The sequence below is a fragment of the Heterodontus francisci genome, chromosome 14 (genome assembly GCF_036365525.1).
Source record: "Heterodontus francisci isolate sHetFra1 chromosome 14, sHetFra1.hap1, whole genome shotgun sequence".
Classification (NCBI taxonomy): domain Eukaryota; kingdom Metazoa; phylum Chordata; class Chondrichthyes; order Heterodontiformes; family Heterodontidae; genus Heterodontus; species Heterodontus francisci.
The window spans coordinates 85,279,900-85,307,364 of record NC_090384.1 but is presented as its reverse complement, the minus strand read 5'-3'; the positions used below and the strand labels follow the sequence as shown (position 1 = coordinate 85,307,364).

Sequence of the window (27,465 nt, the reverse complement as noted above, 5' to 3'; positions counted from 1 at the left end):
CCCATTACTAATTAAAAATCTGTCTATCTCCTCCTTAAATTTACTGATTGTCCCGGTAGCCACCATATTCTGGGTAGTGAATTCCACAGACTCACGACCCTTTGAGAGAAGTAATTTCTCCTCATCTCTTTTAAATGCCACCCCTTATCCTAAAACTATGACCTCCCGTTCTAGATTGCCCCACCAGAGGAAACGTGTTCTCTACGTCTACTTTGTCAATCCCCTTAATCATCTTATATACCTCAATTAGATCTCCTCTCATTCTTCTAAACTCTAGAGACTCCAGGCCTAAACTGCTCAATCTCTCTTCATAAGACAAACCCCTCATCTCTGGAATCAATCTAGTGAATCTCCTCTGAACTGCCTCCAATGCAACTATATCCTTCCTCAAGTAAGGGAATCAAAACTGTATGCAATATTCCAGGTGCGGTCTCACGAATGCCTTGTACAGTTGCATAGGTGGATCACAATGATTACACACAGATGCAAATGTTGTCAAAATTCACCTATTATTCAACTCCAGAACATTGCTGGAGATTTTACTATGAAATACATCTCATCAAAAAAAAACTTTCAAAGTTGTTTCTGCAGAAGAAATGAAAACTTTTAGTATGAATTAAGTGTGGAACAAAAAACAATTAAAATTGAAGTCCAAAGCTTTCTAGATTTAAGATTATCAAACATCAGCATCATTGAAAGTTTAGATCAAGTTTCATTATACTTTGACATAACTTTCTGAAGCAGAAAGTAGACTATATTTTCCAACATTCGTTGGGTCCTTTGCAAATGTTGAGATTATGCCCTCAAAATGAGTTTGAATTTCAAATGTAATTGGAAGGTAGCATTCCTCAAGAATCTGTTAAAATGTATTTGCCTGCCCTGTCCATCATTTAACCTCCTGTGCACAAGTTTTTGAGTTGTTCATTGGAAGCTCATATTTTGAATTTCCACTCCAGGCACATCCCTGGATTCTCTCGTTCTTTCTATCACTTTCTCTTTGTCTCAGTCTCTCTCTCTCCCAGTTTCTCTTGCTCTTCTTGTCTCTTTCTCTGTCTCAGTCTCTTAGACCAGAATTTTATGGTCCCCCCCACAGGAGCAGGCTGGTTGCGAGTGGGGGGGGGGGTGCGTAAAATTGAGTGGGAGGCGGGGTGGGCTGTTTCCAATGCCTTCCTGTCCCCTCTTCAATTTTCGCGGGGCGGCGGTGGCAGTGAGGAACAGCCCGCCCGCCCCTGACCAATCAAGGTCCTTAAGTGGCCAATTATCTCCCACTTAAGGGCCTCCTCCCACCGCTGCTGGTATTTTACCAGTGGCAGGTGGGCTGCTCAGACCCCTAGAACACCGCCAGGTAAAACCTAGCGGCCTCATTGGGGACTGGGGCGGTGGCCCTCCTATTTGGGCACCCTGTGCCCCATGGAGGGCCGCCCCCGAAGCCCCAACCACACCCTCTGAAAGAAAGCTCTCCCCCACCACCCCAACCAACACCCCTTGCCTCACCAGGGCCCGGCTGATTGACCCCGGCGAGGGGTTTACCTGTCTTCCAGGGCCATCGTCCCTCCTGCTGCTGTGGCTGGGTGCAGTCGCAGCAGTGGCCACCGCTCCCGGTCACGCTGCTGGGGCTGAGCGCTGCCTCCTTTAAGCGGGGCTTCCTGCCTCAGATAGGTAGAAGGCCTGCCCAAGGCCAATTAAGGGCCTGGGGAGTGTAAAATCCTGGGTGCCTCCCCCAGCCCAGTGAAGCCGGACTTGCCCCTGACTTTTTGGCTGGTGGGCGGGGCCTCCTGTCCAATGTAAAATTCCGTCCTCCATTTTCCCTCTCCCTTTATCTCTTCCCCTCAGTTTCTCTTTCCTTTCTCTCACTGTCACAGTTTCTTTATCTTTCTTTCTCTGTCTCTCTGTTTTATAGTGTCTTCCTGTGTTCCTCACTCTCTCAATCACTCTATCTGTCTCTCTTTCTCTCACTTTCTTTCTGTCTCTCTGATTGGCTGCCTGTCTTTCACTCTCTGTCGCTCTTGCTTTTTTTTGGCATTCTCTCTCTCTTTCTCTCTTTCTCTCTATCTCTCTTCTGTTTGTCTCTTGCTCTCTCTCTGTCTGTCCTTCCAACTCTTTATTTGTCTGCCTCTATCTGTCTATGTGTTGGGCAGGATTTTACCAGGGCTGCGGGACCCTGACTTTGGGACCAGATGCGAGTCCCGAGCCTGTGCTTGCCAGCAGTGAGACCAGCTCAGCAATTTTCCGGAAGGCGGCCTCCTAGTTGGCTGCCTCCGACCTCGCCATCCAATTAACGATGGTGGACAGGATATAGATGCTGCCGGTCCAATCAAAGGGCCGTCAGCTCTGAAACCTCGGCAGCCCCACCGGGAGAGGTGGGCACTGCTGAGGCAGGCCGGAGATTGAGAGGGCGCCTCAACATGGAGGCGCCCTTGGACAGGTAAGTTGAAAATTTAAAATCAGAGGGGCCAAGCAGGCACTGACCCATTGGGGCCTTGGGGGTGGCCTTCCCTACCCACGGCACCTCTTTGAGGCATGGAGCCTCCAGCTCCGATGGCCGCCCACGTGACCGCTTGGAGGCCGCCTCCATTAAGCTGACAGCCTGCCCATCCAGCAGGAGGGGCCACTCCACTGCCACAAAATACCAGTGGTCTAGGCAAATCGCCTTTAGCAGGGCCTATAATTCCTTGAATCAGCGGCCTCCCTCCATGCGATGGGCAGTCGATCCACATTTAGTCCTGCCACTAGGAAACATCCGCAGCAGCGGAACTGTGTTGATGAACTGTCCCAACATGGCTCCTGCAGTTTTCCCATTCACCCACCTGCCAGCCCGCCACTTCAGGGTCGAGAAAATCCTGCCTTTTGTCTCTCGTGCTCTCTCTCTGTCCGTCTCTCTCTCTCCCTTTCTTTATCTCTGCCTCTGTTTCTTTGTCTCTCTCTCTCTGTCTTTCCTCCCTCTTTCTTTTTCTTTCTCTTTCCCTTGCTCTATCCTTCTCTCTCACTCTCCCACCCTTCCATGTGCATGTTGTACAGCTCCAAAATGGCCTCTTTCAAGTGATTCCAGTTGTGTTTGGGCCCTCCCCCTCTGAGCAAGTGTATCTTATTTAGAATCTCTGACTTCCCAAAAACAGGTTAAAAAAAATTACGCGTTTAGTTAAAAAAAGAAAGATGAGTGTAAGTTATACAGAGACAACTCGAGATATATGGAATAGAAAGGAGACAAGGAAAAAAAACAAACTAATAAAAAGAAGACCGCAATTGTTGACAACGCGATCGGTAGGTGGCGCTGTTTTGGCACATGCGCAAATACTGCATGTGCCACGAATACGTCACAGATTGCGACTGTAGCAGCTGCCAGGACTAAAGATGGTGCTGCTCAAAGAATCACAGAGATGAAACCTAACAAACACGTGGCAGAATACAATGGCCGGAGTGAGAGAGTGGCGCGGGGGCCGGGGAGAGCAGCGCGGGGGCCGGGGAGAGCAGCGCGGGGGCCGGGGAGAGCAGCGCGGGGAGACCAGCGTGTAGCGGTGCCGGGGGGAGAGAAAGAGGGAGGGGGAGGGGGAGGGGGGGGGGGAGAAAGAGGGAGAGGGAGGGGGGGAGAAAGAGGGAGAGGGAGGGGGGGAGAAAGAGGGAGAGGGAGGGGGGGAGAAAGAGGGAGAGGGAGGGGGGGAGAAAGGGGGGGAGGGAGAGGGAGGGGTAAAGAAGGGGGGAGGGGGAGGGGAAGTGGGGGGAGGGAGGGAGATGGGAAGTGGGGGTGAGGGAGATGGGAAGTGGGGGTGAGGGAGATGGGAAGTGGGGGTGAGGGGGAGGGGAAGTGGGAGGGAGGGAAGAGAGAGGGAGGAAGGGGAGAGAGTGGGGGGGGGGGGGAGCAGCGGAGCGCCTTTTTCTGTGCATGCGCCATAAACACAACAGCAAAAGACTTACTGGCCAGTCCCTGGACCCGGTGACACCAAGGTCTTCGCACGCTCGCTCCCCGTGGCTCTCTACGGCCTCTCGCTTCCGGCCCTCTCCATTCAGCCGTTCCCTCCAGCTGCGGATGCCCAATCCAGTTGCTTCTCCACAGTACTTCAGGCATTGCAACTGTCTGGTCCCTGCATTTTGCATGCTCCCTCTCCCCACACCTCCCCTTCTTCACCCACCCCTCCACCATAGTTGAATATCTGAAGTGCAGTTGCAAAGTCGGGGAAATAGCATGCAAAACAAAACCTCAACAATTCTGGGTTTAATTATTGAGAAGTTTTATTAAGTATCCGAGGAACTGCTGTGCATGGATACATGAGTGTTGTGTCCAGCATTCCCGTTAAACAGACAGGCCGAGTCTCTGCTATGCACAGCTAAAGAGATTGTTCTTGGAGAGCTTTGTGGTGAATGAACGCTTGGCTCTCTATTCCACTACTGTATTGTCCATGTGAAGAAGGCAAAGTCACAAGAGTCTGAGCTCAGTCTATTCTTGGTGAATGTTCCCCAAGCGCATACCAATGTGCATTCCCAATTCATCCATAAATGCAATGTTCCTTTCCACATCGTGACCAGCTCCGCAGCATGATCCAGTTGCCTTCGTTGCTTGAATGCTGACCGTAAGTCTCGAGGATTGTTCTCTCGACGGCATGTTTTACATGAAAAGAAGAAAAGCAAATCAGAGTCAGAGCTTGCCTCCCTCCATCCACTGAAATTACTGTTGCGCACACCTTTTTAAGTTCTGCAGTGAAGGCACCAATTGATAACGTCGCCAATGAAGCACTTATTACCTACCTCAGATGCAGGAATCATCACATCCTTGCGTCATCTCCTGCACTGCCTCCTTTGCTTGAATGCCGTCCTTAAGTGTCAAGGATTGTTTTCTCAAGGGCACATTTTACATGAAAGGAAATAATGAAAGAACATCAGTGTCAGAGCTTCCCTCCCTCCAATGAAATTACTGTTGCGCATGCTTTATGCTCTGCAGTGTAGGCCAATGAATCACTTAGTACCCACCTCAGCTGTAGGAGTCAGGATGATGTAACTGCCCCTATCTCGTGATGGTTCAATGCTGCTCTCAGGGAAAACATGAATGATGTGAGGGTGCTGGAAAAAGAAGCACATTTCTTTTGGACTATGAACATAAAGCTGGCCATTTAGCCCAGCTGTTCCCTGCTAGGGTTATGCTACTCGTGCGTCTTCCCATCCATTCCCATTTAATCCTGCCTACAACTATCAGCATCATCTTCCATTTCTTTCACTCTTATCTACATTTGCCTTAAAGCAACACTGAGGATGGAGAATGGTGTGGCTGCACTCCCACCTCACCAGTTGTGTACGCAGCAAGAACATTCACATTTGTGCTACCACTGGACACGGCATGCTTGTTTCTTTTAGTGCTCAGTCTCTTCTTGCTGAATGTTCCCCAAGTGCTTGACCCCTTTGGACGCCTTCTCTGCTTGACAGGCAGCAGCTGGCAATTGCGGAGTCTCACAAGGCTCTGCATGGTTGTTTCAAGGGCGGATGGGGAAACGTGTGGCTGTGTGTCCACGTGCACTGCTCGGATGGGTGCAGGAACAGGTGACTGTGTAACCGAACAGCAAGGAGAGGGTACCGCAGGTGGGGGAAGTGGAGCTTTGAACAGGCAGGCGTATGTATGGTCCATCAGATCATTAGGCCAGGGGGTGAAACGCTCAGGGTCCATGGATTGTGGCACGCGACTGATGTCCAGCGCATGGCCACCTCCATCCGAAGGTGCTTCCGGGCAATTGTTGGGCAAATTAATTGGCTCCATCTCATCAGCCAGTCCTCGTGTTTATGGCGCATTCACAGAAAAAGGCACTCCCCTTCCGCTCCGCTGCTCTCCCCCGACCTCCCTTCCCCCCTCCCTCCCGACCTCCCTCCCTTCCTTCCTCCTTCCCTCCCTCCCTTCCCCCTCCCTTCCCTCCTTCTCCCCCCTCCCTTCCCTCCTTCTCCCCCCTCCCTTCCCTCCTTCTCCCCCCTCCCTTCCCTCCTTCTCCCCCCTCCCTTCCCTCCTTCTCCCCCCTCCCTTCCCTCCTTCTCCCCCCTCCCTTCCCTCCTTCTCCCCCCTCCCTTCCCCCCTCGAAATGTTTTCAGACCAACTTAACAACAGGGACTGGAGCACATGCGGTGCTCCAGACAGTGTAAATATTTTCAGAGCAACTTACCTTGGAACAATCTCCTCTGTCTAATAAAAATGAAGCAAATGTCCAAAATGACTAAATAATTGAGATAAAATGCCCGACGAATCCTCTCCTCCTTCCATTTTCAAAAACTCGCGCCGAAGCTTTCGGAAGATTGACGCACATGCGCACATGGGCTCCGGCCCTCTGCGCATGCGCTGCGGTCCGGATTGCCAGGACCAGTTTGCGCATGCGCAGAGGCAAACCTGGCGTGTCCCCCGAGGAAGATGACGTTACGCGATGACGTCATCTGCGCATGCGCAAACTGGTCCTGGCAATCCGGACCGCAGCGCATGCGCAGAGGGCCTGAGACCGTGTGCGCATGTGCGCACCGCGGCGCATCCTGATGACGTAGCGTTGTCATCAATCACTTTGTAAAAAGAATGAGAGTCTGTGATAGCAATGGGAAACCAAGAGACAGAAAGAGTGAAGAACACAGAGAGAAATAGGCACTGGGGAAGAAGCAGAGAGACAGCAATAGAAAGATAACCATTTGAATTTTGCCTGAGAATCAAGGGAAGTCAACTTTGAGAGTGTATTGGGGATGTGTGCGTAATGCCTGTGTGTTGGAGTACAGAGAAATAAATTGCCAAAAGAACCAATGTAAGTTGATAAGTCATGGATGCAAGCAAAGTACTAGGCTTCATTTCTAAAGGAATAGAATACAAAATAAGGGCGATAATGTTAAATTTATACTGGATCATGGTTAGACCACCACTTAGAGTACTGCATATTCAGTTTTGGTCTCTGTGTTACAAGAAGGATACTGGAGCACTGCTTGAAAGTGCCGAAAAGATTTACAAGGATACTACCTGAATTGAGAGGATGTAATTATCAGAGCAGATTAAGCAGGCTGGGCATCTTTTCTCTGGAAAAGAGAAGACAAAGAAAGAGGAGATCTGATAAAAGTCTTTAATATTGTGAAGGGGCTTGATTGGGTGCATGTGGAGAAATTCCAATTATGCTGGAATTAAAGAATTTAGGAGGAACTCCTTTACACAGTGAGTGGTGAGAATGATGGAGCATCCTCTAGTATGGAGTGGAAGAGATGGCATTGATGAATTTCAGGAGAGGCATGTTTACATGAGGGAGAAGGGAATATGGGGACAGGTTGATTAGAGTGGGAAAAGTCTCATGTGGAATATAAAGACGAATATAGACCAGTTGGGCCGAATGGTCTGTTTCTGTGTTTTAGATTCTATATAATAAAAAAACAGCACCAGCAGAGACTTGGTTGTGTTGTGGGGGGGGGGGGGGGGGTGGGGTGGGGGTGAGTTTAGGTGGCGTGCAGGCTGGATGGCGGGTGTGGGCAACCAACTCACTTGCAGGAGGTGGGTTGGTCATTTAAATATTATAATGAGGCTGCCTGTCTCAGAATTAGCCACCATTTTAACTTTAACCCTGGCTGGCTGGGCACATGTAGCCACTACGAACCAGGCAGTTTTTAAAGCTGACTTTTCATTTTTTTAAATTACATCTACAGAATGTTTTGCAAGTCATGTGAAGCAGCTTCATCATTTTCCAAAGACAGCCATTTATTTAAACCCAGGTACTTAGGTTTCAATTATGCACAATAAGATTCAATCCTCCTTTCAAGTCAAGACCCACTATAAAGAATGAAAGAAAAAATTCTTGCATTTATATAGCGTCTTTCACAATCTTGGGACATTCCAAAATGATTTACAACCAATGGTGTACTTTTGAAGTGTAGTTACTGTTGTAATGTAGGGAACAGGGCAGCCTATTTGTGGCTAGCAATGCAGTAAATGATCAGATCATAAATAAAAACAGAAACAGAGTTAGTGTTTCAGGCCAGCGATCCTCATCAAAACTGGGAGTGCTTAGAGATGTAACGGTTTTTAGGCCAGGAGAGGAAAGAACAAATGGGAGGGTCTATAACAGGGTGGAAGGCAGGAGAAATTAACTGACAAAAGGGATGATAGTGAAAGGCAAAAAGAGATAGTAATGGGACAAGTCAAGTCACAAAATGTGTCTAGAGGAGGTGTAGATGGAAAGGCAGGAACAGCACCAATAGTTGCACCCAAACGAAAAGGGCAGAGGTTATGATCTGAAATTGTTGAACTCAGTGTTCATTCTGTAAGGCTGTAAAGTGCCCATTCAAAAGATGAGGTGCTGTTCCTCGAGTTCCCACTGAGCTTCATCAGAAGAGTGTAGGAGGCTAAGGACAGAGAGGTCACCGTAGAAGTGAAGAGTAGAGTAAAAATGACAGGTGACAGGGTCATCTGTTTTTAGGTATTGGCTATGTAATAAATGCTGGCCAGAAACTGGGAACAACTCCCGTCTACTCTTAATCAGAACAGATTCTGATGAAAGGTCACTGACCTGAAACGTTAACTCTGCTTCTCTCTCCACAGATGCTGCCAGACCTGCTGAGTATTTCCAGCATTTCGTGTTTTTATTTCAGATTTCCAGCATCTGTAGTATTTTGCTTTTATTCCCATCTACTCTTCTTTGAATAGTGCCATGGGGCTGAATGTTACGGGGCCCCCTGAGATGGGTTCGGAGGTGGGGGGACGGGGAGGCCTACAGACTTGCAACAGGAAGCGGGGAGTGGAGGGCCCGTAACCTCCCCATCACAATGCAATTTTGTAAGGGGCGGGATATTAACGGCCACTTAAGAGCCTCTTCCTGCTGCAGCTGGGATTTAAGCAGCAGCGGGTAGGGGGTGGGTGCTGCCTCTGCCACACGGGGAGGTCGCCCAGTAAAACAAGGTGACCTCCCTACATATTTGGGGATGGTAGGGGCCCTCCTCAGTGGGCAATCTGTGGCCCATGGTGGCCCCACTGAGAAAACCTGCAACTCTCTGAACATCCTTCCCCCTGCACTTAACGCCCACCCACCCCTCCCCTCGCCAGGACCTTCCAGACTTGTCTCGATGACCCCGCCTCACTTAGCTTGGATCGGGCTGCAACACGAGGTCTGGGTCTACGGCCTCTGCAGTACCGGCATTGGCCATTGCCCCTGGTGGCACTGCCGATACTGCTGAGCTGGTGGCCCTGTGATTGGCCAGCAAGCTTGGAGGCGACATCCCTGTATATAAAGGGACGGGGATCCCAGTGCTGGGCTGTTAATTGGTCTGGCGCTGTAAAATCACTTAGGGGAGGTGTGGGCTGCAGCTGGCTGAGGTGGGATTCCCCCTGCCATTTCAGCCTGGCACTGGGAGCCCCACCATGGGCACAAAATCCAGCCCATGGAATCTTTTACATCCATCAGAGAAGGCAAACAAGGGCTCAGCTTAAAGTCCTATTCAAAAGATGGCGCCTCCACCAGTACAGCACTGAAGTGTCAGACTGGATTAAATACTTAAGCTTCTGGAGTGGAGTTTGAACCCGCAACTTTTTTTTAAATTCATTCATGGGATGTGGACGACGCTGGCCAGGCCAGCATTTATTGCCCATCCCTAATTGCCCTTGAGAAGGTGGTGGTGAGCTGCCTTCTTGAACCGCTGCAGTCCATTTGGGGTAGGTAGACCCACAGTGCTGTTAGGAAGGGAGTTCCAGGATTTTGACCCAGCGACAGTGAAGGGACAGCGATATAGTTCCAAGTCAGGATGGTGTGTGACTTGGAGGGGAACTTGCAGGTGGTGGTGTTCCCATGTATTTGCTACCCTTGTCCTTCTTGTTGGTAGAGGTCGTGGGTTTGGAAGGTGCTGCATAAGGAGCCTTGGTGCATTGCTGCAGTACATCTTGTAGATGGTACATACTGCTGCCACTGTGCGTCGGTGGTGGAGGGAGCAAATGTTTGTAGATGGGGTGCCAATCAAGCGGGCTGCTTTGTCCTGGATGGTGTTGAGCTTCTTGAGTGTTGTTGGAGCTGCACCCATCCAGGCAAGTGGAGAGTATTCCATCACACTCCTGACTTGTGCCTTGTAGATGGTGGACAGGCTTTGGGGAGTCAGGAGGTGAGTTACTCGCCTCAGGATTCCTAGCCTCTGACCTGCTCTTGTTGCCGTGGTATATATATAGCTACTCCAGTTCAGTTTCTGGTCAATGGTAGCATCTAGGATGTTGATGGTGGGGGATTCAGCGATGATAATGCTGTTGAATGTCAAGGGGAGATGGTTAGATTCTCTCTTGTTGGAGATGGTCATTGCCTGGCACTTGTGTGGCGCGAATGTTATTTGCCACTTCTCAGCCCAAGCCTGGATATTGTCCAGGTCTTGCTGCATTTCTACACGAACTGCCTCAGTATCTGAGGAGTCACGAATGGTGCTGAACATTGTGCAATCATCAGTGAACATCCCCACTTCTGACCTTATGATTGAAGGAAGGTCATTGATGAAGCAGCTGAAGATGGTTGGGCCTAGGACACTACCCTGAGGAACTCCTGCAGTGATGTCCTGGAGTTCAGATGATTGACCTCCAACAACCACAACCATCTTCCTTTGCGCTAGGTATGACTCCAACCAGTGGAGGGTTTTCCCCCTGATTCCCATTGACCTCAGTTTTGCTGGAGCTCCTTGATGCCATACTCGGTCAAATGCTGCCTTGATGTCAAGGGCAGCCACGCTCACCTCACCTCTTGAGTTCAGCTCTTTTGTCCATGTTTGAACCAAGGCTGTAATGAGGTCAGGAACTGAGTGGCCCTGGCGGAACCAAACTGAGCGTCACTGAGCAGGTTATTGCTAAGCAAGTGCCGCTTGAAGGCACTGTTGATGACACCTTCCATCACTTTACTGATGATTGAGAGTAGGCTGATGGGGCGGTTGGACTTGTCCTGCTTTTTGTGTACAGGACATAACTGGGCAATTTTCCACATTGCATGGTAGATGCCAGTGTTGTAACTGTACTGGAACAGCTTGGCTAGTGGCGCGGCATGTTCTGGAGCACAGGTTTTCAGTACTATTGCTGGAATATTGTCAGGGCCCATAGCTTTTGCAGTATCCAGTGCCTTCAGTCATTTCTTGATGTCACGCGGAGTGAATCGAATTGGCTGAAGTCTGGCATCTGTGATGCTGGGGACTTCAGGAGGGGGCCGAGATGGATCATCAACTTGGCACTTCTGGCTGAAGATTGTTGCAAATTTCTGAATCGGAGGCAAGAGTATTAGCATCTGCATGGTTTTTTGAAAAATACTCTTTTAATGAAATAAAACAAATCCTTGTTTCAATGTTTAAAGGGATATGCTAATGACACAGATTCATATATTCAGTTTAAACTGTTGGTAATGAATTAAGCTGAGTCTGTTTTCAGTTTATTTATGCAATGGTAATTGTAATTCTCATTTTAATCTAGTTTTACAGTTTGGTTTCACAACAATATTTGTTGCTGCCTTTCCATTGGCTCCACTCCTCGCTCTCCTAAACAATATCATTGAAATAAGGCTGGATGCTTACAAATTCGTCACACAGTGGAGAAGACCATTGCCTGCAAGAGCAACAGATATAGGTAATACAGACAGATTCATTCGCTGCAATGCCCCGCATAGAGATATGCTGCTTTCCGAGAGAATTACATCGTAAGATTTGTGAGCTGTCCCCTTTTTACTGTCAAGATCTACTAAAATATCCACATCTCCTCCTTTTGTTAAAGCTGTTTCTGAGAGGCTTAATTTGCTTTAATTCTGTATGTTGGGAGGTTCTTGTATGTCTGGACAGTTTGCAAGAAAATGTTTGTTGTCTCTTTCTCTCACCTCTAGTCTCCAGTCTCCCTCTATTTTATTGATGTTCTGACTCTGGTCTTTCGTCTTAGTTACTCCAACTTTGGAAATGTTTTAGAAGTCTTACACATTCTTACTCCTCATTACATCCTCTCTGTGATGAAATAAATCTCATTATGCAACCTCCTATTGTAACTCATTGCTTTCCTAGGACCTGTGGAACATTCCTTGGCACTTCCTTCATCCTTAATCAGCCTTCTAAAGCCCAAAGCTGGCATCATCTGATAATTTATTTCTTAATTTACTTTGTCATCTCTTCACTTCTTCAAATTGGTATTCTGCACTTAAGTGTTTTGGTCATTGCCTTGGCTACCCAGTAAATAAAAGTAACTTTTCTTTCTTTTAAATTATCAGCTGACATTTCCATCAACCTGATAAATGGAAAAAACAAAGATTGTTAGTTTTCCACCTATGTTGTTTCTAGCATGGGCTTGGTTTTGTTTAGCAACTCCAAGGAACACACTCTAACCTTCTAGATTCTAAAAGCATGTGATCTTTTGTATGTGGAGACAAGAGCTAAAAATGAAGCTCACATGGACTCCTGAGATGGTCTGGGATTTACATTAGAACTATCTCTTGAGAGCAAAGTCGCTGGAAATCAGATGGAATGAATTCTCTCGAAGTTCTAGCAGACCCAGGAAATCATAAATTCTGTTTCAAGGATTGGATTCCCTATACCAATTCCATTCTTTGGAATATAGGAACATAGGAACAGGAATTGCCCGGTTAGCCCCTCGAGCTTATTTCACCATTCAATAAGGTCATGGCTTATCTGTGACCTAACTCCATTTGCCTTTGCCCATACCCCTTAATACCTTTTGCTAACAAAAACCTATCAATCTCAATTTCCAAAATTAGCATTGATCGAGCACAAATTGCCATTTGCAGAAAAGAGTTCCAAACTTCTACCACCCTTTGCATGTAGAATTATTTTCCAATTTCACTCCTAAAAGGTCTGGCTCTAATTTCATGCCACATAGTGTCCCCGAAGAACAGAAATGGTTTCTTTCTATCTGCCCTATCTGTTCCTCTACTACAGCAGAAAGTACAAGGATATAATCTTAATGGCATAGTCTTGTATTTATCCGAGGAATGGAAACATCTGGGAGTAGAAATTGGTATTTATACAGGTTCAGCTGTAATCAAAATCTAATTAGTTCACTTGTTTCTGCTACAGTAAAGCAATTAACTATCACTGGTCGAAACGTACTTACTTTAAAGTGGTTCCCAATGTTTACCACTAGAGAGAGCTCTAACACTAAAATAGTTTACTGAAAGGCTGGTGGCATAAACCAGAATACTGCAGCAAATGCAACAGATATCTGCTTTAATTACACTCGCCTACAAAAAGTTATCCAAGTTATTAGGAAAATAAACATTTTGAAAAATATGTTGTATAGATTAACGCAATTCAACCACCTGAATAATTTAATTTAATTGCATATTTTTATTACATACAGATAGATTAAGGAGTAAAACTTCTGAAAAAATGCTCTAAATTGTCAAGACAGGTTATTTCTATGTTTGTCATAATTTTCATTGATAATGTTTTATGACTTTGTTAGATATGAGCACCCATGCCAGGAAATTCCTCATAAATTCTTCCATTTGACCACCAAAACGTTGACGCAAGATAGGCAGAGACACCAGTTAGATGCATAAACAGAATTTCTGCTAATCTTCTGCCGATGTTACTCCACTCAATCAGGAGAACTCGCCAAGGAAGTTCCTGGCATCAGCTTGTTCACTATTCAAATGCTTTTTAATGTACTCCTAGGTCTGGATTTTCCACGATTGCAGAATTCTGGCTTGCCTTCAGTTCAGCTTCAAGGGTGTGTCTCTCAGTGTGACTGATCTTCTTGGGTCCAGGCACTTGGCATATTTATTTGGGCTGTCTGTTCCACCAGAAAGGGAGGTGTCGACAATGGCTGCGGTAGGCCTATGATGGGCCTTGGAGGCCCCACATCTCAACATGACTGGCAACCTTTGTGCTGCCTGATCAACTTTAGCAAAAGAAAATGTAGCGCTTTCACAGAATGACACAAAACAGGCAACCTTGCGCCCAGTGTTGCTTTGCAGGAAATAATGGAAATGTTTTATTAGATGACTTAGTTTTGTCATTTTGCACACTATAACAGTATGATGACCCACATAGGGACAGAATAAATTGTGCATTCCTTGTCACTTCCAGTAAGAAATCCAGACATGGTGAAGACAGTAGAGTGGCTCCCAAAGAATTTCCTGCCAAAGTCCAGTTAAATTAGGTTGGGGAGCTGGCGTAAACTGAATGGAAAATCTAGGCTTCAACATTTAACAAATTGCACACTGAAATATATTACAATAGGCTGTCTCTGTTGTTTTGTTGACTTTGATTTATTGGACCTAGGGTTGCCAACCCTCCACAATTGCCCTGGAATCTTCAGGATTTGAAGATTAATCTCTAGCATCCTGCTGCAAGCAACCCAGGAAAAAAATCATTAAGTAAAATGGTGCTTTTCAATTTCTTTGAAGACTTTCATTTATTATATATAAAAATATTAGAGATGGGTGGAAAAGGCTCTTTCATTAACTGTCAAGGATAATCAACTGAGAAACAAAGGGCAACATTTTCCCAATCGAGTAAAGGTTGGTTCTCGTGTGTGCAGGGCAACAAAGTCCCTGAAATTGACATCAGGTCAGGATCATCCGCCCTCTTCCAGTTTTCCCTGGGGTAGGTTCCAAGTCCAGCGAGGAACTCCTGTGGGTCTGGTGGGAAAGCCAATTGAAAAGGCAATTACGAAACGTTTTAAGCATGAATTCCTTCTTTCCCAACAGTGTATGGGTTCAGTTTGGAGAGGGCGATTGCACAGTGAGAACTCATCAAAGGGTGAAACTCACCTGATATCAATGTTATAAAGGGTGAAACCGGCAAGCCTGTGCTCAACCACAGTGAAAGGCTTGCGCTGACAGCAGCAGTTCTTTCAGCCTAAAGTTACTGATGTAGTTGGGAACAGCAACTTTGTGCAATTTCAGTCAAGTGCCTTGGATTCCACTGAGGGTAATATCGCCTTATTGTCTGTAAGACTTCTCTGACATATGGTCCAAGTCTTCTGCAGTTGCTTGGACCTCTGAGGAGGAGGTGCAACAAGCTCCAGCTTAGCAGCCACAGCAACAGGGGCAGCAACTCCAGCAACAACTGCTTCCTCCACAGCCACATGCAGCTGCATGGAACGGAGGGGATGGACACTGAGCTGCATCTTGAAGGAGGTGATATGCTCAGCACACAGTCTATAGGCCAAGGGTCAGCTTCCTCGACCTCTGTGAGCAACAGTGCTTCAGAAGGCTCAGGCTCTTACGACAGGTGGTCACAGACAGCTGTAGCATCTTGGAAGAAGACCTCCAAGAGGAGCAGGTGGCCACACATGGCCCATGGCTGTCAAGGTGACCAAAACCCTAAATTTCTCCACATCAGGGTCATTCCAGGGATCTGTTGGTGACATATGTAGAATCTCACAATCTTCAGCTGACAACTTCATCAGCCAGGTAACCAATTCCTTGTTTCTGAGGGCTTCCAACTATATTAACCTTGAGGTGGAAGAGGGCTGTTGGCTTTGCTTCCCTCATAGGATTTCCATAGGTCCAAGGGGTTAAAAACTGCACTCCTGTGGCAAACAGGGCACCATCAGAACAGCCAGGCATATTTGTCAATCGGGAAGGATTCCACTCCTTTAATGTGCAGCTGGTATGTAAGCACTGCAGGGGGATAATGCAAGTATGCGCCAGGTATCCGGGGAGCTGCTATGACTCTTCCATATTCCATCAGTCTCCAGTTCCGCAGGTGTTTTTCCACCAGACAGCCTCAGTGGTTGGTTCCTGGGGAACAAAGGATACCTACTCAACAGCTGGCTGATGCCCCCAGTGAAGAACCCCAGCCCAGAGGCACAGGAGAGGTATTACTAGGCAAATACTACCACCAGGGTGATAATAGAGCATTGGCTTGCTCAAAATGAGGTTCCACTGCCTTGACCAATCTGGAGGTGCCCTTCAATATGCTGTAGCAGGGGTCTCATGGGTAGTAGTGTCTGATGTGCCCTGCACAACATGATGCTGCAGAGAGGACTGGAGCTGGTGGAAGAGGAAGAAGGAGAGCATCCAGCATCCTCGGAGGAGGAAAAAAGGAGTATGAGGTGGAGGAGTGTCATTGGTGCCTGCAACTGCAGACCTACCTACCAGAGAAGCCCCTGATGGCCTCATCCAGGCGCACTTCACTGGAGAAGTGTGTTTGCAGCATTGCAAACTTTCCATCGCAGTCCAGTGTGCAAATCCCACCCCCCTGCCCCGCCCCCACCCCCCAACCCACCAAACCTCCTCCCAGTCAACCATCACATTCGCATCCTGACCTCCTCATCAAGACTGACCATTTCATTCATCGGAATGAAACCCATGCTTTCTATTACTTCAATGTGGTGCTACCCCTGTGGCTTCAGCAGAGCTAGAGGCAGGCTGCTCATTGCCCTGACACATGAAATACCCATGGGGGATTCCCTCTGGGTTTTGGAGCACCTGAGGACTTGCCAAAGACTGCCCGACCCACACTGTACCAGAGCAGACTTGGCCATCAGGGCAGGATGCAGTGTGTGCGGCTCCGTCAGATGGAGGGAGGGAAAGAGAAGTGGAGGTGCTTTGAGAAGAGTCCCCACTACCATGAGCTCTTTCTCCACCTTCCCTCTCAGGACCCACCTGCACCTCCCTGCTAACCACGAGCGGGCGAGCACTTGGCTGCTTGGGAGTGTGACATTCAGTCACCAAGACAATGCTTTGATCGATGTTCTTTAAACTGGCAGCGAGAGTGTGCAGGCCATTGGTGTGGGTCAGCATGCAATCAGTGGCCTGCTGAGTCTGAATCTTCGTGAGGTTGGTCACTCTTTCCATGGAGGTGGTCATCAGCTCATCTCCCCGTTCCTTCACTGTATGAATCATCACTGCCAGGGATGAGTCTGTGAACCGGGAAGCAGCTTTTCCAAGTCTTCCATCCATACATATAAGATCCTGAGGGGTCTTGACAGGGTGGATGTGGAAAGGAGATTTCTCCTTGTGGGAGAATCGAGAACTAGGGGTCACTGTTTAAAAATAAGGGGTCACCCATTTAAGACAGAGTTGAGGAGAAATTGTTTCTCTCATAGGGTTGTGAGTCTTTGGAATTCTCTTCTTCAAAAGACGATGGAAGCAGAGTCTTTCAATATTTTTAAGGCAGAGGTAGATAGATTCTTGATAAGCAAGAGGGTGGAAGGTTATTGGGGGTAGGTGGAAATGTGGAGTAATCAGTTCAGCCATTAACTTATTGAATGGCGTAGCAGGCTCGAAGGGCCGAGTGGCCTACTCCTGCTCCTAGTTCATATACACACCCATACTTCAGGTCTTTGCTCCTTCACACTGGATTGTATGCTGCAATCACTATTGCCATTGTGAGTCCTGCCCCTTTAAGTAGAGATCCTTCATTGCTGCTTTAGGTGCGTCTTCATGCCCAACCTCCCTGATTGGTCGGGGAACCCGGAGGCAGGACGATAATACTGTTTTTCTGGGAAAGAGCAACAGCCCGGCATCCAAATCAGTGAATCGGGTTCCCAACCCAAAAATGGTCCCACCATTCTGGCAGGGACTAAATGGACAAAATTCCGCCCAAAGAGTCTTTTCCTTTCCAATTGGATGGGACAACGGTGGGTGTGCGGGGGAAGGGAGCTCATGTAATAGAACCACCAGGAATCCATCCATCCAGATATAATTGACCAAGATTTCAAGAATTGTTTATAATTCATCCCTTATTATCTGAAAGGAAAAACAGCAATGGATTATTGAGATTATGGCTAAAAGTTGTAAAAAGCATATATTCTTCATGATTTTATTCCTTTAGTACTTAAGGTGGGTGCAGAATAACATCATTCAGGAAATATTCTCTGTAATATGGTGGAATATTGCAAGCAATTTTATGAGCCTTACCTATCCACAGCATATATCGAAAGTCAGGTGTGCAGTGCTCACGAGTTTCTGACCATTCCTTCTAATGGACAGCTCTCAACAGCAGCAGGAACCATAAAATTACCACCATTGTTTTCCCTCAAGTAAGTGAACATGATGATGTAACTCTCCTGTACATGTCTGCATTTTAATTACTTTTTCACATCCAGTGGCCGGTTTGAAGCAGACATAGGGGAAAGCTTCAGCTATCAGGCAGGTTCCATTGACTTGTTCCTCCTTCCACATGCTGCTGCCAAAACCTGGACTTCCTTAAAATGTTACTGGCATTTTTTCACCCCTTTTTTGTGGAAAAGAACTGCCCTGTGTTAAGCTTTACCCCTGTAGTTTGTGCACACAATGTGATAGAAAATCTGTGTTGCTTATCCTTACGAAAAAAGAAGGCATGATGGGGTAAATCTTGATTTTGTGCGATCATGGAAAATGAGAGCAAGTTGGCAATCTATGTTACATCTCTCCTGACTTTTATTTCCATTGAAGTCAATGGATGATATATAAGACAGGTTGTGACTTACTATCATTCATTTTACACTATCACACAAAGTCAAGATCTAACTTGAAGTGTGCAGATCCAGTTTAAGAATGAGATTTGCCAGAGCACAGAGCGCATTGCAAAGTATGGAGATGTTTGTTGAGTTAATCAGCATGGTGCCATCTCATCACCAGGACCATTGTTGAGCAGGCCATTGGACTTCTGAAGATGTGGATCTAGTGCCTTGACTAGTCGGGAGGCACCCTCCGGTATCCTCCCTCAAGCATTTCTCACATTGTGGTTATCTGCTGTGCTCTCCATAACATGGCCCTCCGTAGAGGTGTGGACCTTGAAGAGGGAAAAGTGGTGGAGGAGGAGGAAGAGGCATTGGAGGAGGAAGAGGCATTGGAGGATGCTGCCCATGCATTACAAGGCATTCCACAGAACCAGACCAGCGATCAAGGCATTGAGCAGGATGGAAGGGCAACTCAGGCAGCTCTTATCCAGGAACATTTCTCCTGAGGGCGCCTCATCCTGGAAAGCACTTCAAAGAACAAAGAACAGTACAGCACAGGAACAGGCCATTCGGCCCTCCAAGCCTGCGCCGATCTTGATGCCTGCCGAAACTAACACCTTCTGCACTTCCGGGGCCCATGTCGCTCTATTCCCATCCTATTCATATATTTGTCAAGATGTCTCTTAAACGTCGCTATCGTATCTGCTTCCACCACCTCCTCTGGCAAGTCTAATAGTCACCTTCATCTAAATAGTAACAACAAATACATATTCATATGGTGCCTTTTGCAGAATAAAACGTCCCAAGGCACTTTAAAGGAGTGTTAGAACACAAAATATGACTGAGCCACATGGGAAATTAGGACAGATGACCAAAAGCTTGATCAAAGAGGTAAGTTTTAAAGAGTGTCTTAAAGGAGAAGAGAGGTAGAGAGACAGAGAGGTTTAGGAAAGGAATTCTAGAGCTTGGAGCCTGGGCATCTGTAGACAAGACCACCAATGGTGCACGATTAAAATCAGAGCTGCTCAAGAGACCAGAATTAGAGGAGCGCAGATATCTCAGAGGATTGTGGTGTTGGAGGAGATTACAGAGATAAGGAGGGGCGAGGTCATGGAGGGATTTGAAAATTGAGGTGTTGCTTGATGGAAGCCAATGCAGGTCAGGAAACACAGGGGTGATGGGTAAACGGGATATGGTACAAGTTACGACACTGGCAGCAGAGTTTTGGATGACCTCAAGATTATGGTGGGTAGAACGTGAGAGGCCAACTAGGAGTGCATTGGAATAATATCCACCTAAGAGGGCATACTGGGCCTTGTCTTAACATCGCATCCAAAAGACAGTATTTCTGACGGAGCAGTTCTCCCTGAGCACTGCACCAAAGTGTCAGCCTGGATTATGTGATCAGATATCTATAGTTGGGCTTAGACCCACAACCTTCTGATTCAAAGGTGATAATGCTACCATTGAGCCAATGTCAACACCATTTTGCACAGTTTATTGAAAAATATGTGTGAATAAATGAAACAAATTAGAAAAAAAGTCTTTATGCCACTGTAAAAAGGGATATGCTATTGACATTTCTGGAGTGGACAGATTTATATATTCAATTAGACTGTGGCTGGAATTGTAATTATAGAATCATGGAATGGTTACAGCACAGAAGGAGGCCGCTCGGCCAGTTGTGTTTGTGCCAGCTCTCTGCAACAGCAATTCACCTAGTCCCACTCCCCCATCTTTTCTCCATAGCCCTGCATATGTTTTCTCTTTAGATTGTTATCCAGTTTCCTTTTGAAAGCCCCATTGAATCTGCCTCCATCACACTCTGAGGCAGTGCTTTCTAGATCCTGATTGTTCGCTGCGTGAAAATGTTTTTCCTCATGTCGCCATTGCTTCCTTTGCCAATCACTTTAAACCTATGTCCTCTGTTTCTTGATCCTTCCACAAGCAGGAACAGTTTCTCTCTATCTACTCTGTCCAGATCCTTCATGATTTTGAACACCTCTTTCAAATCTCCTCCTAGTCTTCTCTTCTCCAAGGAGAACAGCCTCAGCTTCTCCAATCTATTCATGTAACTGAAGTTCCTCATCCCTGGAACCACTCTCGTGAATCTTTTCTGCACCCTCAAATGCCTTAACGTCCTTCCTAAAGTGTGGTGCCCAAAACTAGACACAATACTCCAGTTGAGGCTGAACTAGTGTTTCATACAGGTTTATCATTACTTTTGTACTCTATGCCCCTATTTATAAAGCCCAGGATCCCATTTGCCTTTTTAACAACTTTCTCAACCGGCTCTGCTACCTTCAGTGATTTGTATACATATACCCCCAGGTCCCTCTGTTCCTGCACCCTCTTTAGAATTGTACTCTTTATTTTATATTGCCTCTGCTTGTTCTTCTCACCAAAATGAATCACTTCACAATTCTCTGCATTAAATTTCAGCTGCCACTTGTCCACCCATTCGACCAACCTGTCTGTGTCCTCTTGAAGTTTATCACTATCCTCCGCACAGTTCACAATACTTCCAGGTTTTGTGTCTTCTGCAAATTTTGAAATAGTGCCCTGTACTCCCACGTCTAGGTCATTAGCAAATATCAAGAAAAGTAGGAGTCCTAATACTGACCCCTGGGGATCCCCACTACATACTTTCCTCCAGTCCGAAAAACAACTGTTCACCACTGCTCTCTGTTTCTTCAGCCAATTTTGTATCCATGCTGCTACTGGCCCTTATATTATATGGGCTGTAACTTTGCTGACAAGCCTGTTATGTGGCACTTTATCAAATGCTTTTTGGAAGTCCACATAAACCACATCAACCACATTACCCTTTCTGTTACCTCAAAAAAAACTCAAGCAAATTAGTTAAACATGATTTAAACAAATCTGTGCTTGCTAATTCATATGGGTATCTGTATTTATGTTCCCTCGTGATCCTTTCCCTTATTCCTCTATCTAGTATTCTGGGAATTGAGGGTGGATACTAGTACTAGTGAAAGTTTTCCAATAAATCTGCAAGATCTGTAATTTAATAGGAATTTTTTACGTGTTGTGGGCTCTGTACTAGTGTCACTTTCACCACTTACTATTTGGTGTTTTTAACTCTCCAATGCAAGACAAAAAATGAAAATAGCAGAGCTGGGATTTGCAAACGCTTCAAGCAGGATTTCAACAGTTGTGATAATATTGTGCCACACAAGTGCCAGGTAATGACCATCTCCAACAAGAGTGAATCAAGCCATCTCCCCTTGACATTCAATGTCATTACCATCGCTGAATCCCCCACTATCAACATCCTAGGGGCTACCATTGACCAGAAACTGAACTGGAGTAGCCATATAAATACCGGGGCTACAAGAGCAGGTCAGAGGCTAGGAATCCTGAGGCGAGTAACTCACCTCCTGACTCCCCAAAGCCTGTGTGGCACCATCTATGTTAGCGGGAATGAATCTAGAAGAATCACACGACACTCAGGTCTGCTCCAATGTCAAACAGTTTATTACGCCAGCGAGGAGCAGGTCACTGGGCTGTCCAGATGCCTCTCCACCGAACAAAGGAAAATCATCCATACTTATACATTTTTCAAACAGTTACTCAGCCCATCCTGGCTGGACATGATCCAATCATAACGGTTATTGATTACATACATTACACATATTACCAATTAGATTACTCATTAGGCATCATGTGGCTACGTGATCAGCTCATAGCAAGCCCCCTGATCATCTTGTCATGTTTCCCAGAACCCCTTATCAACTATCCTTGAGTCTTCACAATGAATCCTTCTACCTTTATCAAGCTTGCATTCCTGATTGCTTCGTGCAGTCTGCAGTTACACAAAGCAGCTGTCTTATACACTGATATGAGGGGCCCTCCTTGGTCAGGCTAATTGCCTGTGCTAAGCAGTACCATGCTCAAGGCTGCAAGCTAACTAACTTGTCCCACAATGCCTTGGGTAAATACTCCATTTTGTAACAATATGTGGCTATACTTTCATCGTATATATCTATCTATCTATATATATATATATATAGATATATATATCTATATATATTTATTTATTTAGCTGCATCGGCTACAATTTTTTCCTTCTACAATCTACAAGCCACAAGTCAGGAGTGTGATGGAATACTCTCCACTTGCCTGGATGGGTGCAGCTCCAACAATACTCAAGAAGCTCAACACCATCCTGGACAAAGCAGCACGCTTGATTGGCACACCTCCACAAACATTCGCTCCCTCCACCACTGACGCACAGTGGCAGCAGTACGTACCATCTACAAGATGCATTGCAGCAAGGCACCAAGGCTCTTTAGACAGCACCTTCCAAACCTGTGACCTCCACCACCTCGAAGGACAAGAGCAGCAGATGCATGGGAACATCACCACCTGCAAGTTCCCGTCCAAATCACACACCATCCTGACTTGGAACTATCTCGCCGTTCCTCCACTGTCGCTGGGTCAAAATCCTGGAACTCCCTTCCTAACAGCACTGTGGGTGCACCTACCTCACATGGACTGCAGCGGTTCAAGAAGGCAGCTCACCACCACCTTCTCAAGGGCAATTAGGGATGGGCAATAAATGCTGGCATAGCCAGTGACGCCCACATCCCGTGAATGAATAAAAAAAAGACGCCTGTCAAATGCAGTAGAGTTGGTCACCCTGATGCAATGCTTTTTCTCCTAAATTTTCTTGCTTGACAGTAAGAGTGAAGAGAATGATATTTAGTCATTTAGCAGTACAGAACTTGAGTATTGCTGAAAATAGAGACATGTTGTCGAAGCTTCTCGACTTGCACTCATCAGGACAATCTGCAAGAATAACCAATGTAAGGGAAAACAACAACTTATACTGCATGAGAAGAGAGTGCTGATTGTTTGGCAAATGAACTCTGACTGGTAGAGGCGTTGCCATGGAGAATGCACCAGTTTACGGTGACTGACAGTTAACTGCCAAGCTTTGTTTGAAATTTAAACCAGGCAGCGTGACTCTGATTGGTCAAGGCACTGCCCTGAGGAATGAACCAGCGAATGGCTGTCACTTATTTTGTTCAGCTGGAGCAGGCGCAATGTGTATTAATATATGTAGCTGCCAGTGTGCACAAATGTGCCACACTGCGAGCCCTACTGACGACCTTAAATTGGTTGTCAGCGTAATTCTTAGTACACTGTTCTATTGGCTCTAATATATATGACGTTTGTAGATAAAGCTATACTAGCATTAACAGTGCAAGTGAACAGACCCCATTAAAATTATAATCTCAAAGGAAAATGTCTGACAAACAGAAGGGGAGAATTTTATGCACAGTCGGCGCAGGTGAGAGAAACAATTTCCTCAGTGCTTTAATTGGGTTGCCTGACAATCTGGGACATTTGATAAATATGGATAGCACACTTGGCCTAGGAATCCTTGAAAAAATGGCTAGTTTTCCAAAATCAAGCTACCAGCAGAGCCTAACTGACCAAGTGAGCGTAAGAGAAGACCATGGATGTATTTTTCATAATCTTCTGTCAATAATGACAAGACTTGATGTTAGCAGCACAAATTCAGAAAATTTAGTGGACCACTTTGAAGAACTGACTGCTTATCTAGGTAAGTGGATGTTGTGAATATGAACTTCTGGAAGGTGTTTGATCAGATGCCTCACAAGAGTGATGTCAGAAAAATCCAGCCTTAGTATAAAGATGAAAAGTATTTTCTTTCCCTTTTCCACTATCCTTCAGCGTAATACCTATAAATAGAAGATATGCATGAAAATCCCATTCTAATTTTAGCTTATTTACGCAGTTGTACCAGGGAGTATAGCGAGGATAATTTTTTGTAAAATGACCTAACTTAATCTGGTAAATAACAACTATTATACTTTTCCAATGAGATATCTCTGGAAGCTGGATACGTACACATAATGTTATTTTAGACACTGAAGGTTACTGATTAAAGGGAAAGCACTAACAGTCACTTGAACTCATAACTTTGACAGTTATAAGTCCTATTTTAATTATAGAATGCCTTTCTCCTCTACATTACCATCATTATTGAAGCATTTATCAAATATTTTGGCACACAAAGGGCTGAATTTTGTGCTCTATTTCAAGGCTCGTTCGGTGGTGTCAGGAGACGGAGACTCACTGCGGAGCCAGCTGCCCCGAAACACTGTGTGGTTCTGTAGTGTTCTGATCTTGTCAGAGGTGGGGAAGTACCATGGCAGTATTGATGCCCCGACACAACAGCAACCTAATTTAAATGCTGTTTAACTTTAATTTAAATGTAATTATTCCCGATTTAATGGTGGGACTGTGATTTTGTGGATGGCGTGCAGCACTCGTGCCTTCAGCTTTGCGACCATTAAAAGCTGATGCCACTGAAGCGAGAGGCTTTGGTGCTGTGACAGGGAGACCTCATCAACACTGCAGCACAGGGGAAGTGCGGGGTTCTGTGGCCATTGCTCCTCTGCTGGGTCTGCAAGGGGGCTGTGTGTATCGGGGGCTCTACAAGGAGGCTGTGTGTATCGGGGGCTCTACAAGGGGGCTCGACAAGGGGACTGTGTGTATTGGGGACTCTGTAAGGGGACTGTGTGTATTGGGGGCTCTGTAAGGGGGCTGTGTGTATTGGGGGCTCTACAAGGGGTCTGTGTGTATCGGGGGCTCTACAAGGGGGCTGTGTGTATCGGGGGCTCTGCAAGGGGGCTGTGTGTATTGGGGGCTCTACAAGGGGACTGTGTGTATTGGGGGCTCTGCAAGGGGGCTGTGTGTATTGGGGGCTCTACAAGGGGACTGTGTGTATTGGGGGCTCTACAAGGGGACTGTGTGTATCGGGGGCTCTGCAAGGGGGCTGTGTGTATCGGGGGCTCTGCAAGGGGGCTGTGTGTATCGGGAGCTCTACAAGGGGGCTGTGTGTATTGGGGGCTCTGCAAGGGGGCTGTGTGTATTGGGGGCTCTGCAAGGGGGCTGTGTGTATTGGGGGCTCTACAAGGGGGCTGTGTGTATTGGGGGCTCTGCAAGGGGGCTGTGTGTATTGGGGGCTCTACAAGGGGACTGTGTGTATTGGGGGCTCTGCAAGGGGGCTGTGTGTATTGTGTCATTGGAGGGTATTATAAATGATGCTGTACTGTGTGTGGTAGCTCACACAGCTGGACCAGATGGTAGCAGAACAGTAACCTTTAGTCTTGAGGCAGATCAGGCATTCAGCCGAGCAAAGATTGATAAGCATAGTTGCCAAGACAGGCTCGTCTCTGCATCTGAAGTGATCAGAAGAACCCAGGACACTTGCCATAGGTCTCATGCACCCTGTGTTTTTGGATCCCCTTGGCATGTTGAGGCACCTCCAACGGAGGTAGGCCCAAGAGGCAGCTGTGCCTGACCCTGAAGCTCCATGACAAGAAGCACAGCAGCCGGCCAGGCCAAGAAGGACTCAAGTACGCCAGAGAGTCTACAGGACTCACACTACCTACCTCCAGATGCCTGAGTGACATTGTCAGCAAAGACTACAGCTCTCCAGGGAGGCCGTCACTGACTTATGCGGCCTTGTGCAGGATGATTTACGACCTATGGAATTTGGGGGTCACTCCATGCCTGTGACCCTAAAAATTACCATGGCATTAAACTTCTATACATCTGGATCTTTCCAGGCATCCATCGGGACATAGAGTCATAGAGTTATACAGCACAGAAACAGGCCCTTCGGCACATCTTGTCTGTGCCGGCCATACAGCACCCAACTATTCTAATCCCATATTCCTGCACTTGGGCCGTAGCCTTGTATGCTATGGCATTTCAACTGCTCATCTAAATACTTCTTAAATGTAGTGAGGGTTCCTGCCTCCACCACCTCTTTAGGCAGTACGTTCCAGATTCCAACCACCCTCTGGGTGAAAAATGGCTTCCGCAAATCCCCCCTAAACCTCCTGCCCCTTACCCTAAATCTATGCCCCCTGCTTCTTGACCCCTCCGCTAAGTGAAAAAGTTTCATCCTATCTAACCTATCAATGCCCCTCATAATCTTGTACACCTCAGTCATGTCCCCCCTCAGCCTTCTCTGCTCCAAGGAAAACAATCCGAGCCTTTTCAGTCTCTCTTCATAGCTGAAACGCTCCAGCCCAGGCAGCATCCTGGTGGATCTCCTCTGCACCCTCTCCAGTGCAATCACATCCATCCTATATTGTGGTGACCAGACCTGTACACAGTACTCTAGCTGTGGCCTGACTAGCGTTTTATATATTCTATGCCTCGGCTAATAAAGGCAAGTATCCCATATGCCTTCCTAACCACCTTATCTACCTGTGCTGCTGCCTTCAGTGATCTATGGACAAGTATACCAAGGTTCTTCTGACTTTCTGTACTTCCTAGGGTCGTACCATCCATTGTGTATTCCCTTGCCTTGTTAGTCCTCCCAAAATGCATTACCTCTCACTTTTCAGGATTAAATTCCATTTGCCACTGCTCCACCCATCTTACCAGCCCATCTATATCTCCCTGTAATCTAAGGATTTCCTCCTCACTATTTACAACACCGCCAATTTTCGTGTCCTCTGCAAACTTACTGATCAGACCTCCGATATTCACGTCTAAATCATTAATGTACACTACAAACAGCAAGGGTCCCAGCACCGATCCCTGTGTCACACCACTGGTCACAGGCTTCCAATCGCAAAAACAGCCCTTGACCATTACACTCTGCCTCCTGCCACTAAGCCAATTTTGGATCCAATTTGCCAAATTGCCCTGGATCCCATGAGCTCTTACCTTCTTAACCAATCTCCCATGTGGGGCCTTAACAAAAGCCTTACTGAAATCCATGTATACTACAATAAATGTTTTACCCTCATCGACACATCTAGTTACCTCCTCGAAAAATTCAATCAAGTTAGTTAGACATGATCTCCCCTTGACAAAGCCATGCTGACTATCCCTGATTAATCCCTGCCTCTCCAAGTGGAGATTAATCCTGTCCCTCAGAATTTTTCCGATATTTTCCCTAACACTCATGTTGGACTCACCGGCCTGTGATTTATCACTGCTACCCTTCTTGAATAATGGTACCACATTCGCTGTCTTCCAGTCCTCTGGTACTTCTCCTGTGGCCAGAGAGGATTTGAAAATTTGTGTCAAAGCCCCTGCTATCTCCTCCCTTGCTTCACATA

General features: G+C 46.6%; 1 protein-coding gene across 6 annotated transcripts in view; it reads left to right on the top strand.

Moving 5' to 3' along the window:
• The window catches only part of ano3 (anoctamin 3), a 628,446-nt gene that overhangs the window by 549,050 nt on the left and 51,931 nt on the right, over positions 1-27,465 (top strand). For all 6 annotated transcript variants that reach the window (XM_068046492.1, XM_068046489.1, XM_068046490.1 and 3 more), the window contains one exon: positions 11,405-11,557. In XM_068046492.1, the coding sequence (XP_067902593.1) occupies positions 11,405-11,557 (153 nt within the window). The remainder of the gene's footprint in view (positions 1-11,404; positions 11,558-27,465) is intronic.